Raw genomic sequence first — 12,857 nt, forward strand, 5'->3', positions numbered from 1 at the left:
TTTTCACATACTCTCATATAGTTAAAATATTTTTAAGTAGAATGCTTTTCTTTTTTCTTTTCCATCAAAATTATGTCCAGTTCAAATTGAAACTTTTCCAGCTACTTCAGTTCACACTGATCTTTCCCTTCTCTGAAACCCTATTAAAATTATGTGGTAATTAGCATCACAGCACTTCTTTTTTAATTGTTTCATGTGTGTTAATTTTATGTCTCTAATGAGATTAGAAACTTCTTGATTGAAAGTTCTAAGCCTTATGCCTTTTCTGTGTCTGCAGAAATAATTACTAGGCAAATTATATCAAATGAGATAGTATAGGTAAGTAATAGTAGCTAGCATTTCTATAGATTTGCAAAGCGCTTTACAAATATTTGTTCATTTTATTCTCACAATACCCCTGAGAGATAGGTGCTATTATTATTCCCATCTTATAGACATTGGAAACTGAGACACAGAAAAATTAAAAGACTTGCCCAGGGTTACACAGCTAGTAAGTATCTATAAGACCAGATTTGAACTCAGGTTTTTCCAGGCCCTGTAGTCTATTCATTGGGCCACTTAGCTATCATTTTTACATATTAAAGCATGATATAAATTTTAGTTATTACTATTTTTATTATTATAATATTTTGTAAATACTTGTAGGTTAATTGAAGTGAAGAAAAGTGGTCAAATTTGGAAAATAGTGTACAGATTAACCCCTTGCTGCCAGTTATTTTCAGTATTCTTGCTTTGGGCCATTACTGGCTCTTACAGATAACGTGAGCTCACATGAGAATTTTAGTCCTTGTAAGCTAGAATCCTTCACTTTCATAAGGGAGGGTATCAAAGTAGAAGATAACCCCCTCAATACCTTGTCATTCTGGGTAATTCTTGCTTATACTTTCCTGTGAGCTCTCTATAAAGAAACTTGTGAAGTATTTGAGGCCTTTCTCTTGTTCCTTTAGTATCTTGGGGGTCCTCAGTGTAACATGAGTTGTGTATCTGTTTCCTCTCATTCTTTCCCACTTCCTCTTCTGGTCATAGGTGTTCTCATGAATACATTTTATGCTTTGCATATGCTATGCATTGTACATAAGCTGTAAATATATTATAGTCTCCTTGGGTCTAGCATGTACTTTTTTTTTCCATTAAAATAAGACTGCTTCTGGTGAAACATTAAGGCAAGTTGTAATGGAAGTTTTTAATTATTAGATAAACCATTTTGGTTAACTTAGCAGTAATTGGCTGTGCTCTTTGTCATTTTAATTTTTGCGAGATGATGAGATAGTATGGTACAGTAGAAGGAGTGCTGGATTGTGAGTCAGACAACCTAGGTTTCCATCCTGACTCTCCTGCTGACTATAGCTTTATAACCTTGGGCAAGGTTCTTCACCTGCCTGGGCCTCGTTTGCACTAGCTGTAAAGTGAGGCATTTGAAGTATGTGACTTCATGGGTCCCTTCAGTCATAAATCTATGATTGTGTCATCAGTGACTCGTGGGTATGTGCCATCACCATGAGGATATTATTGTTAAGTAAATAGACTTCTGAAACATCAAGGTGTTTGAGATTATTGGAATCGTGGTGCAGTTTCCCTAAAGCAATCCAACCTAAATGTTCCTCTTCCTCAATTCTGGGACCAGGCCACATCCGTAGCATTTGCCCCAAAATATGATATTAAATTTTGTCCTTTTCACATTCCTGTAGGGATAATGCAGATCAACTTTTATGGTTTTTCTGCATTTCAGGATATACCTAAAATGGATATTCTTAAATTGTTAATACGAATAATAATAAAGAATAGTTAAAAGTATTGGCCATGAGTAGTCTTCCTTTCATTAAAAAAAAATACCGAACTAATTGACCACTGAGTTTTTATGGAGATCTTTATTTATGTGCTCATCATTATGGGGGATACAGAAGAAAACAGAGCGTGTTCCCTCCCTTCAAGAAACTAACACTATAGTTGCAAAAACGGAATTAACACCTGTGAAACAACATTGAACAATATAAGACTGTATAGTTTAGGGGCTGAATCATGTGAAATAGAAGTTATGGTGAGTGCTGTTGAAAATAGGAGAGATTACTGAGGCCTTAGAATAGTTAGGTCAGACTTTATGGAGGAGGTATGATTTGAACTGGTCCTCAGAGGATAGAGAAGATTTGGATAAAACACTGGGCCTGGAGACAGGGTTCAAATGTGACCTCAAATACTTACCAATTGTGTGACCCTGGGCAAGTCACTTAACCTTTCCTACTACCTTAGTTTCCTCAGCTGTAATTGGAGACTGATAATAGCACCTACCTCCCAGGATTGTTGCAAGGTTGGAATGAAATAACATTTGTAAAGTGCTTAGCACAGTGACTGACACAAAGAAGTCATTTAATAAATGCATGTTCCCTTTCCCCTCTTCCTTATTCAAACCTGTGGAGGGAAAAAGGCAATAGATTTTTAATTTTTTGCCTTAACTACTCAGCCACAACATTTCAATAACTTCTTATTTAAATTAGTTTAAGGTATATTTAATTTTTATTTAAATAATTCTAAAGGAAACATTTTTAAAATTTGCATATCTTTATTAAAATGAATGAATTAGTCACTGAACTGAAATGTCAGACCTTTTCTACAAAGGACAGTAAAATTAATGAATTGTAAACTACAGAACAGATTTTTTTAAATGTGGTAGAATATTTGGTCAGTAAGTGAACTTAAACCAAAAGAAACTGAAGCCATGTATAAACTAGAAGGGAAAAAAAACCTCAGAAACTAAAACTTAGGAAAATTTAGTTTTCTTTAAATTCAAAATCTGTTACTAAGAATTTTTGTGAAATGAAATTCTTTATTCCCAGGCTAATAAAATTGTTTTTTGAGGTAAATGAACTTTGTTTTAATCTTTCACTTCTTAACATAAATTTTTTAATTGCATAGGAAAATTTGTGCAGCCAAAGAGGTTTGCTGCCCAACACAGATGGTCAGACCTTTCAGATGTCCATTTCTAATAAAACAAGACAGCATTATGACAGAATTCATGAAACACTAATAAGGGTAGGTATAAAATATAAATAAATGAGATGTACAAATTATTTCACATAATTTAAACACCAATAATATAAAATATGTTGCATTCAGTTTACCTCTTTTTTTTTCCACATTAGACAAAAGGCCCTATTCAACTATTAAGTTTATCAGAAGCTACTTTTGAACAAGGTGTTAAAGCTTATCATGCCATGAATAAATTCCTTGGCTCGTTCATTGATCATGTATGTATTTTAATATTCATATTAAAATCAAAACATCTTTTCAATAATTGTTTGAAAAAAATTCTATTTTGATTCAACTAAGTAGGTGAACTGCAAAAAGCCTTTGGATTTTTTGGTTTTGTTCTGGGGTTTTTTTGTTTGGGTTTTTTGTTTTGTGGTTTTTTTGTTGTTGTTGTTACTAAGGTCTGCATGATTTTGTTTTGTTGTATTGGTGCCTTGTTTTTTTTTATACCATTTATTTCAAAACATATTGATCACCCACCTGCCTAGAGAACATTCTCTTTATTAAAGGTAGAAAAAAAAGGAAAACATGTCAACAAGCCCAAGCCACACATCAGCTACATTGTGAGACAACAGATGCAGTGCTGTTCTTCCAGACTCCAGCGTCCTCCGTTATATTGGAGGGAGGCTCACTGTCTCAGACCCTCAGGGCTGGGCATCACAGTTTCAAAGTGTTCACTTTCACTTTATTGTTTCTCTCATTTACATTCTTGTAGTCATCGTACGTATCATTCCTGTGGTTCCATTCATTTCCCTCTGCATCCGTTCATGTGCACCTTTCTAAAAAAGTGTCAGTTATTTGTTTCTCACAGTAGAGAACTACCTCATTACATTGTGTGCCGCAGTTTGTTTAGCCATTCCCCAATTTATGGGCACCTGTAATATTTCTAGTTATTTCCTATTATATTATGGATATTTTGGCAAATGTGGGACCTTTTTATCTTTTGACCTTTTTGGAAGAATATGCTTAGCAATAAGATCTTTGAGTCAAAGGATATGAACTTTTTAGACATTTCTTAGTGTAATCCCCATAGTGCTTTTCAGTGTCAGGTTAAATTCTAAAGAATAAGAAAAAGGTAATGCGTAGATATGATAAAATTAATGTAGAATAAGATAAAGCTAATAGTGGAATGAATGTGGCTCAGTTATTTTCTAGTTTGGACAGTCACTTCACCTCACAGTTTTTGTTTTCTCATCTGTAAAGTGGGTTTAAGTAATGCAAAGTATGTTGTAAATTGTAAAGGGCTATGTAAATAAAAGTGGTAGTAATGTAAACACAAGTCATTCCCAGATTCCTCTATCCTAAGGATGAAGATTTTGTGTATGTAAAAATAAGGTCAGTTATAATGGAGAATAGTGTCATTAGACAGACTAGTTAGGTTCATTTCATCTATACATACACTTGAATATTGTTCTGGGGCACAAAATAATTTGTGAGTTATAATGGAGATTTGTTATCAAGCAAAACATTTAGATTCACTCTACCTCCATTTAAGTGTTGTTCTTAGATACAAAACAATTAATGTGTTTTGCATTACAGACATATCTTGCCTCATGCAACAGATAATATCCCTGAGTAGATGCGTGTAAAATTGTTTCTGTAAATCAGAACTAATTTTAAGTATTTCACAGGTTTCTATATAAAGGATTCCTCACATGAATGATGAAGAAAGAAATCTTTTTTGTACTGATAATAAATGCTAATTATCTGATTTTTAAAAAGTAAACTACATTTGTATGTTTATTCATATTTTAATCTTCCTTCTGGGCGTAAATTTATTAAAATATATTTACTTCATTACTCTTTGTGAAACTGCTTTGTCTTTCTTAGGTTCACAAAGAAATGGATTACTTTGTAAAAGATAAATTGCTTCTTGAACGCATTCTTGGTATGGAATTCATAGAACCGGTGGAAAAAAGCATCTTCTACAATGGTATTATTTAAATTACTTTGATATATCTTGGAGTTTTTTTCAAAGTTTGAAAAAATAAACATTATAACTTGAATTTTTTTATTGTATAACTTTATGGGAAGGTGAAGATAATTGTAACTAATTTAGTCAATATCATGAAATCCTAATCTTTTACGGATCACATACCTTTTTGTCAAGTCAAAGAAGACGTCCAGATAAAAGGCATATTCCGTAAGAAGGATTGAAGACAAGTTTCAAAGCCTCTTTGTATTACAACTAGAGGAAATGTCAAACTCCAATATATGTTGATGATAGTGTGGGTATCTGTAAATGCCAGTGGGAGCATTTCCAGCTTTTGTGCTATGTCCTAATTCAGCTGGAAATGCTTTGCATGTAACTGGATAAAATAATTCCTGATAGTTATTTTTATTTCTGCTTCAATTCTTATGAATTTTCCTATTTCACTTTTGAAACAAACCATTTGGTTTTCTTTTCTTTTTAAAGTCAGGCTAGTGTTTATTTTACTAGTTTTGGGGGTTTGTTTATTTGTTGGGTTTTTTTTTTTAAAAAATCAGGTAGAAATTCTTACAAGAATACTTATACAGTGAAAACTTGTGTATCAATATATTCTTATCTAATCTTTGGCTTATGCTCATTATTTTTTCAAAAGTAAGGCCTCTATGATAGCAATAGTTGAAAAGTCTTGTGTCTCACTATAAAAAGGGAGTCTCACAAACTTTTAATTTATGTTATTTTGATCCTAAAAGATTTAGGAGGAAAGAATGAGGTTGATTTAAACAGAATTGTTCAGTCATGTCTGACTCTGCGTGACCCCCATAGACTTTGTCCATGGGGTTTTCTTGCAAAGATTCCAGAGTGGTTTGCCATTTCCTTCTAGTGTGTCCCCATTTTACAGATGAGGAATTGAGGCAAATAGGGGTTAAGTGACTTTCCTGGGTCACACACATTTACTGATGTCTGAGGCCGAATTTGAACTCAGATCTTCCTGCCTCCAGGCCCAGTGCTCTGTCCATGGTACCAGCTAGCTGCTCTCTTAAACAGAGTACTGGCATACTAGTGCCACCCTCTGGGTCCAGGCTGACCTAGTAGGGACACATACCTCTTTTCCCATACTTGAAAAACCATAATGTGGCGAAGGGAATAAACTTGTTCTGAGATTGAACTAGAGGGTTCTGTTCTGCTCTGAGATTGTTGTATTTGTAAAATTCTGTGAAATCTCAGAGTCATTGCTTTAACATTCTTTCCTAGAGTGAATATTCAAGTGTTACTGCTACCACATTTTTATTCATATTATGCAATTTTCCCCCTGCTGCAGTAGATTAAAAAAAATGAATGCCTTTCTCAAGGATGTGAGCAGAGTTTTTCAGTGATTTAGGTTCCTTTGTCTCTGACCTTCTCATACATTGTCTAGTATTCTTTAGGTCACTTTTCTCCTCTCAACAGCAGTTTGCTAATCAGTATCTCAGTTGAAGGTTACAAATCTAATGCTTAGTAGTTTGGGGGGATTTCTTTCTTATTCAGATTATTTGATTAAGAAAGCAATAGATGCACTGAAACAATCTTTCTTGTCACTATTGAGTAACTTAGTATTTCTAGTTTAAGATCAGACTCTGTGGTTGCTTCATAACACCATGCAAATGGAACTTCCCAGGTTTAGTTTAGCTTTAAGCTGCAGTGAACAAAGAGGGTTTGCTCATTAACTGAGCTTAGCACCGTATAGCCACATGCTGGAAATGCCACCAGCTGATGAACTCTAAACATTGGACAATGTTAATTCTTCACAAAATATAATAGTCAACCAGACCTCTCCTCTAACTCTTAAGATTAGTCAGCCGGTAACTTCTTTTAGCCGTAGTTTTCCACAGTGTGACTTTCTTAGTGGCTCCGTATGCTGTTCCGAATCATCCAAATTTTATATTTAATTCTGTTTGATTAAAAAATTGTGTTTTTAAGAACTTAGATTGCATCATAAAGTTTTTTTTCCCTTTTACAGATGAAAATTATTCTTTCAGCAAAGTTCTCTATTATGGAAATGAAGCCACTATTCTCCTCTTTGATATACTGTTTTTCTCTGTTGTGGATCTAGCTTCTCAGGATTTTGTTCTAGCAGCCTTTCTTACTTACCTACAACAGGAGGTAAGTCTGAAATTGTTACTCTGGTCATTTTTTAAGCGACATCATTTATGAGAAGTAGATAGTGACTAGTAACATGTGGTTCAATACACAGGCGCACACACACAGAATATGGCTTTGTCTTTTACTTAGTCTACTATTATACTACTTCCACCTTTCATGGTTAATAGAGTTTAAAATATTGAGGACTAGTAATGTGGTCATAAGGAAAGGAGATTATGGCTGGGGAGAAAGACAGGAGGGAAGAGAAAGGGAAACAGAGCAAGAGAGACAGAAGCAGAGAGAGAAGACATAGAAAAGTCAAGAAGCATTTATTAAACACCTCTGTGCCAGGCACTGTGTTAAATGCTAGGGATAGGAAAAAAAAAGTAAGAACAGTCCCTGGCCTCAAGGAGCTCACAGTCTAATGAGGGAAATAATATGCAAACAGCTATATACAAACAAGATATAGACAGAATAATCTGGAGCTGACCTTAGAGGGAAAGCACTGGTATTAAGAGGGATAGGGAAAGACTTCTTGTAGAAGGGAGAGTTTTTGCTGGACCTTAAAGGAGGCCAGGGAAACCAGGAGGTAGAGATGAGGAAGGTGGGAATTCTAGGCATGTAGGACAGCGAGAGAAAATGTGGGTGTTGGGAGAGAGTGTCTTGTGTGAAGAACAGCCAGGAGGCCTCTGTCACTGGGTCCTGGAGTGTGAGGTGTAAGAAGAAGCTGTAGAGTAGGAAGGAGCCAGTTTGCAAAGGGCTCTATTGATCCTGCAGGTATAGGACCCTTAGAGTTTTGAGTAAGGCGTAAGAAGTAACATGGTCAGACCTCTGCTTAAGGACAATCACTTTGACAGCTGAGTTGAAAAATGTACTGGAGTGGGGAGAAACTCAAGGCAGGCTGACCCACCCTCAAGCCATTGCAATGGTTCAGGTGAAGGTGATGAGGCTCTGCACCAGATTGGTGGCTGTGTCAGAGGAGTGAAGGTTGATCATTCTATCATAAGAAAGGTCATAGAAACCAAAATCTATATGCTATGAAATGAACCACAGCACCCATATTTTAATGGGCTTTGTAACACATACCCATGAGCCTGGTGGGCATCATGGAAGCTCCAAAGGGAAAAATAGCATCCAGAGTCTGTGTTATGGAGAAGCTCTCTCTTGTCATGTTTGAGGGGCTGTTGGTTTCACCTTGGTTTTAGGTTTAAGCAGTATAAAGTCCAGAAGATACAGTAAAAGGTCAGTAATGTGAGCTCAGGGTAATACTAACAGTAATTTACATGTGATGGTTTGTAAAGTACATTCCTCATGACTTTGCTATGAGAAAGGTAGGGCAAGTGTGTTTTCAGATGAGAAACCCCTATCCCCCACCCCCTGCCCCATTTACTGATGTCACCTCCAACAGCTCCCTGTGTATTACCTCCAAGGTGAGATAGAAAATCTGTTGTGGCTCTTTACATCCCTTCATAAGGAAAAGTGGAGCCAACAAATCTTGCCAAGGCTTGGATATAGTGGGGAGGGAGTGGAGACAAGAGTGACTCCTGACTGGGAGCATGGGGTCCTCAGCAGCAATGGAGAGCACAGGGTTTGGGTGGAACTATAATGAGTTCAGTTTTGGATGTGAGGAATATCCTGGAGATACCCCCAGGACGTCCAGTTTGAGTTGTCCAAGAAGCAATTAGAGACCTGAGACTGGAGGTCAGGACAGAGGTTGGGCTGAATAAATAGAGCTGAGATTCATCTGCAGAGAGGATCATTGAATTAATTCATAAGAACTGATGAATCACCAAAGGAAATAGTATAGAGGGAGAGGCAGTGAAGGTGCAGAACAGAACCTTAGCACACCCCCATGATGAGTGGATAGACCTTGATCAATATCCCATAGAGGAGACAGAAGGAGTGGCAAAAGGAGGAAGAAGAAAAGGAGAAAAGGAGAAGGACAGAGACAGGAGACCCTAAAAGTATTGGAATCGTTTGAAAAAAAAGAAAATTTGGGGTGAGACAGCAGCTGGGTGGCATAGTGGACTGAGTATGGTACTTGTCAGAAAGACCTGAGTTCAGATCCTGCCTCAGACATTTACTAGCTGTATGATGCTGGGCAAGTCACTAAATGTGTCTTGCTTTCTGTTTCCTTTTCCATAAAATGGGGATAATAAACCTACCTTCTTAACTTGTGAGGATCAAATGAGTTAATGTTTATAAAGCACTTGCAAACCTTAAAACACCATGTAAATGCTAGCTGTTGCTATCAACATTAGGAGGCATAGGGAAAGTGATAGATTTTTTTACACCTTTACGTTACAGAAACATGTTATGATTACCAGGATTAAAAATATTCTTGCTTCTAGCTGGGATTGATTTATTCCAGATATGTGATCCTAACTGAATAACTTCATTGGATAATCTCTTAATTCTATTTCCAATTAGAAGTCTTTGGATACTGTTCTTTTTATCATCAGGCAAGCATCTAAGATCAGAGCAAGCAAAGAGGAGGGCTGTTTTCTAGAAAGGGGTTTGGGTTTGTTTTATTATCTCTCTCTTCTCTCTCACCAATAACCCTGGTAGATAAAGGGCACGTTCATGGGCAGGTTTGAATCCTGTAATGGGCATGTCAAAGTCCCACAGAGATGTACATGGCAGTGCCACTAAATAAAGGGAGCTGATCATTTTGATTTCTCTGAAAATATTGTTTAGAATTCCACTCAGGTACTGCCCATAGGCTGAGGGGGAGACAGGGAGGAAGGGAAGACAAAACTTGGAAACCTCAGAGGAAGGTCTGAGAGGAAAAGTGGTCTCGTGTGTGTGTGTGTGTGTGTGTGTGTGTTGTGTGTGTGTGTGTGTGTGTGTGTGTGACCACATGAAATAACGTTTCTGAAAAACTTTTTTTTTACAAAATGTGGTTACTTTTACATGCATTTAAAATTAATTTTAAAGTATATTTTTTCTACTTAATGTGGTATTCTCAACTTTTAAATAAATAACTGAAGAGGAAAAAATTTTATCTTGCTTCACAAGAACTGATCTGTGGATAAAACTCTCATGCCTTATGAAAAAATCAAAAAGGATTTTTAGTTTCTTGTTATCTGTTTTTGTATACATTTACATGTTTGTATGTATGCATATATATATGCACATATACGTGTGTGTGTGTGTGTGTGTGTGTGTGTGTGTGTGTGTGTGTAAAACTCAACTAAAACCCCTGTAAGTAATGAGCAGTTGTTTTACAGTTTCATAAAAGTGGCTTCCAGATACAGAAATTTCTTTTTGCAACTGTGAAAAAACAGATGATGATGGTACAAATATATCGAGTTATTTTATGTATTAAGTAAATCATATAGCTCATTAACAGTATTGGGTTATTTTTCAGAGTAAATAATTAAAGAAGCTATTTGAAATGCTATACAAATTTTAAACTATTTGCACATTTCTTTTTGTTCTGAATTATTTTTAATGTTCATTTCAGATTTTTAGATTCATCCGTAATACAATAGGGCGGAAGAATTTGGCAACTAAAACTTTGATGGACCAAAGGTTTCTTATTTAATTAATTCAAAGGATGAATCAAGACACTGTACAATCATGGTACAAAATAGTCGTGAATTTTGGATTGGTTTATCATATTTTTTAAAATGTCAATAGTACTCTTTTTTATTCTTATTTTATCTGCTGAAAGGTTTATTTTTTATACCATTTTTATAATATGCCTTATGAGTATATAAAATGGCATGCTTAGAAGTATTGTGTCTCCATTATGTATGGTACTTATAAGTCAAAGGAAATGTCAGGGACCATCTATTGCTGAGACAAAATTATAAATTCTTACTTTGCCTTTGTGGTGTGGCAGCTGTTTGACAGTCATAGAATATGACTTCCCCACCCCACCACTACCTGTGCACATGCATGCATGACTTATCTTTTTGGTTCGTCTGCTGATTGAAAGTCATTCCAAATGGATTTGATTCTCCGATTGCCAACATCAGATTTAAGTCATATTATTATAAAGCATTTGTTTTATATGTTATGTTGAAATAAGCATTTAAATATTAGTTGAGATTTTTAATTTTGTAATTATTGACAGTTTGTCATCATAACTTCTTCTCTTGACCGGCATGAGATTCAGTGAATTAATAGTTTTGACTAATAAATATTTCATAAAACAGTACCTATATGTTCTGTAAAGTACATATGTTGACATACTCTTTCCATGAAAAATATTTGTTAATATGGTCAATATTTTATATATAACATTATCATTAATATTCAAGAATTCTATTTATGTCGTTTTGTTAACCAATTTTGCATTATTTTAGGCAGTGTTTCAAAATTATGTCTTAAAATTTGTAATAGCTCTAATACATACATGATCATGTTATTTGTACAAAATGTCACATTGAAACCAAACCCTTTTACATTGCATTTCCCCATTTACCATAGTTTGCAAAGAAAATGGAGAAATAAATATTAGCATCCAGAATACAGTTAATGCAGGTTTGAAGCCATATGATTATCATGAAGTGATATTCTGTAATAATCTTAATTTTTCTTTAAGATTCCCTTTTTGGTTTATATAATTTATATTTGGACAATATATCACATTTTAGAGTGATAGTGACCAATAAGTAATATTTTAATACATTTCCTGATTAAATGTCTTTTGTTGTTGTTGTAAATACTGTCATGTAAATACTGTTTTCATTAGACTGTTTTTCTTAATTGGAAATATATAATAAAACACTTGATATTTGTCATTCTTGTGTATATGTTGTTTTAACATAGGAGCTCCAGCCTTTATCAGACAGAATCTACTATTCATTTCCCCTAAAAAATAAAATGAGTGGAAGGGAGGATTAATTGCTGCTGGTGATGTAAGGCAGCAAATATTGATAATGTAATCACATAGATAGATAGATAGAAAGAGCAAACCTATGTTAAGTAATTACTATGTGCCAGATGCTGTGTTAAACACTAGAGAAACAAACCCACCACCCCCAAACCAAGCAGGATACTCTGGCCTCAGGGAGCTTACATTCTGAGGGAGGGAGACAATGGCCAGAATGGTGTAGGGGAAAGGGGGAAGTGTTTCTATGGCCAAATGGTGGGGAGACAGCTGGTAGATGCTTGGACCCTGGCAGGATGAAGCAAAAATTCATCTCTCAGCTTCAAGAGTGGAGTCCAGAGTTCCAGTGAGAAGCTTTGAAGATGATTATAACCTAAGAACAAGACTACATGGTGAGGATGGGAAGGCGTAGGAGTTGGGTTGGGTTGAGTGAAGAACTCTACATAAACTCAGGACCTTAGATACAGTCGAATCAAATCCACAACTGATAGGAATTTCCTGTACAATATCCCCTTCAATTGGTCATCTGGTCTCTACTTTATGATTTCAACTGGGGGGAAACCAACCTGCTTCTAAAGGCATTATATTTCTTTACCTTTCCTCTCCTATTACCATATCCCCACCTTTTTTTATTCAACTTCTGTGCTATGATCCTCCCTCCAGTTCAATTTAGCAGGCATTTTTAAAAAAAGCTGTATTTATGTCTTTTGTCTTTATATCAATCATTTCGGGGGGAATAAGTTCCTCCCTCCCCACCCCCACCCCCATATCGAACCTTCCTTTTGACAAAAGTTATCATTAAGCACAAATATCTGAAATAATAAAGGTAGCTGAGAACATATAGAACATTCTGCCCTAGTAGTGCTCCTGTCACTGCTGTGAGGAGAAAGATCGACGATGATTTATTGATATCCTAGAGTCCTATAGGCATCGTGCTGGCTGTTG

The 12,857-nt window shown here is 35.6% G+C and overlaps 1 protein-coding gene across 1 annotated transcript in view; it reads left to right on the forward strand.

Annotated features, from left to right (window-relative positions):
- The window catches only part of TMEM67 (transmembrane protein 67), an 85,563-nt gene extending 73,740 nt beyond the window's left edge, over nt 1-11,823 (forward strand). The window contains exons 24-28 of the mRNA XM_020972890.2: nt 2,911-3,027; nt 3,138-3,242; nt 4,855-4,957; nt 6,951-7,093; nt 10,539-11,823. Coding sequence (XP_020828549.1) covers nt 2,911-3,027; nt 3,138-3,242; nt 4,855-4,957; nt 6,951-7,093; nt 10,539-10,619 — 549 coding nt within the window. The 3' untranslated portion in view covers nt 10,620-11,823. The remainder of the gene's footprint in view (nt 1-2,910; nt 3,028-3,137; nt 3,243-4,854; nt 4,958-6,950; nt 7,094-10,538) is intronic.
- Nucleotides 11,824-12,857: the final 1,034 nt, after the last annotated feature.

This window comes from Phascolarctos cinereus, unplaced genomic scaffold (genome assembly GCF_003287225.1).
Source record: "Phascolarctos cinereus isolate Bilbo 61053 unplaced genomic scaffold, phaCin_HiC Scaffold_4;HRSCAF=312, whole genome shotgun sequence".
Taxonomy (NCBI): Eukaryota; Metazoa; Chordata; class Mammalia; order Diprotodontia; family Phascolarctidae; genus Phascolarctos; species Phascolarctos cinereus.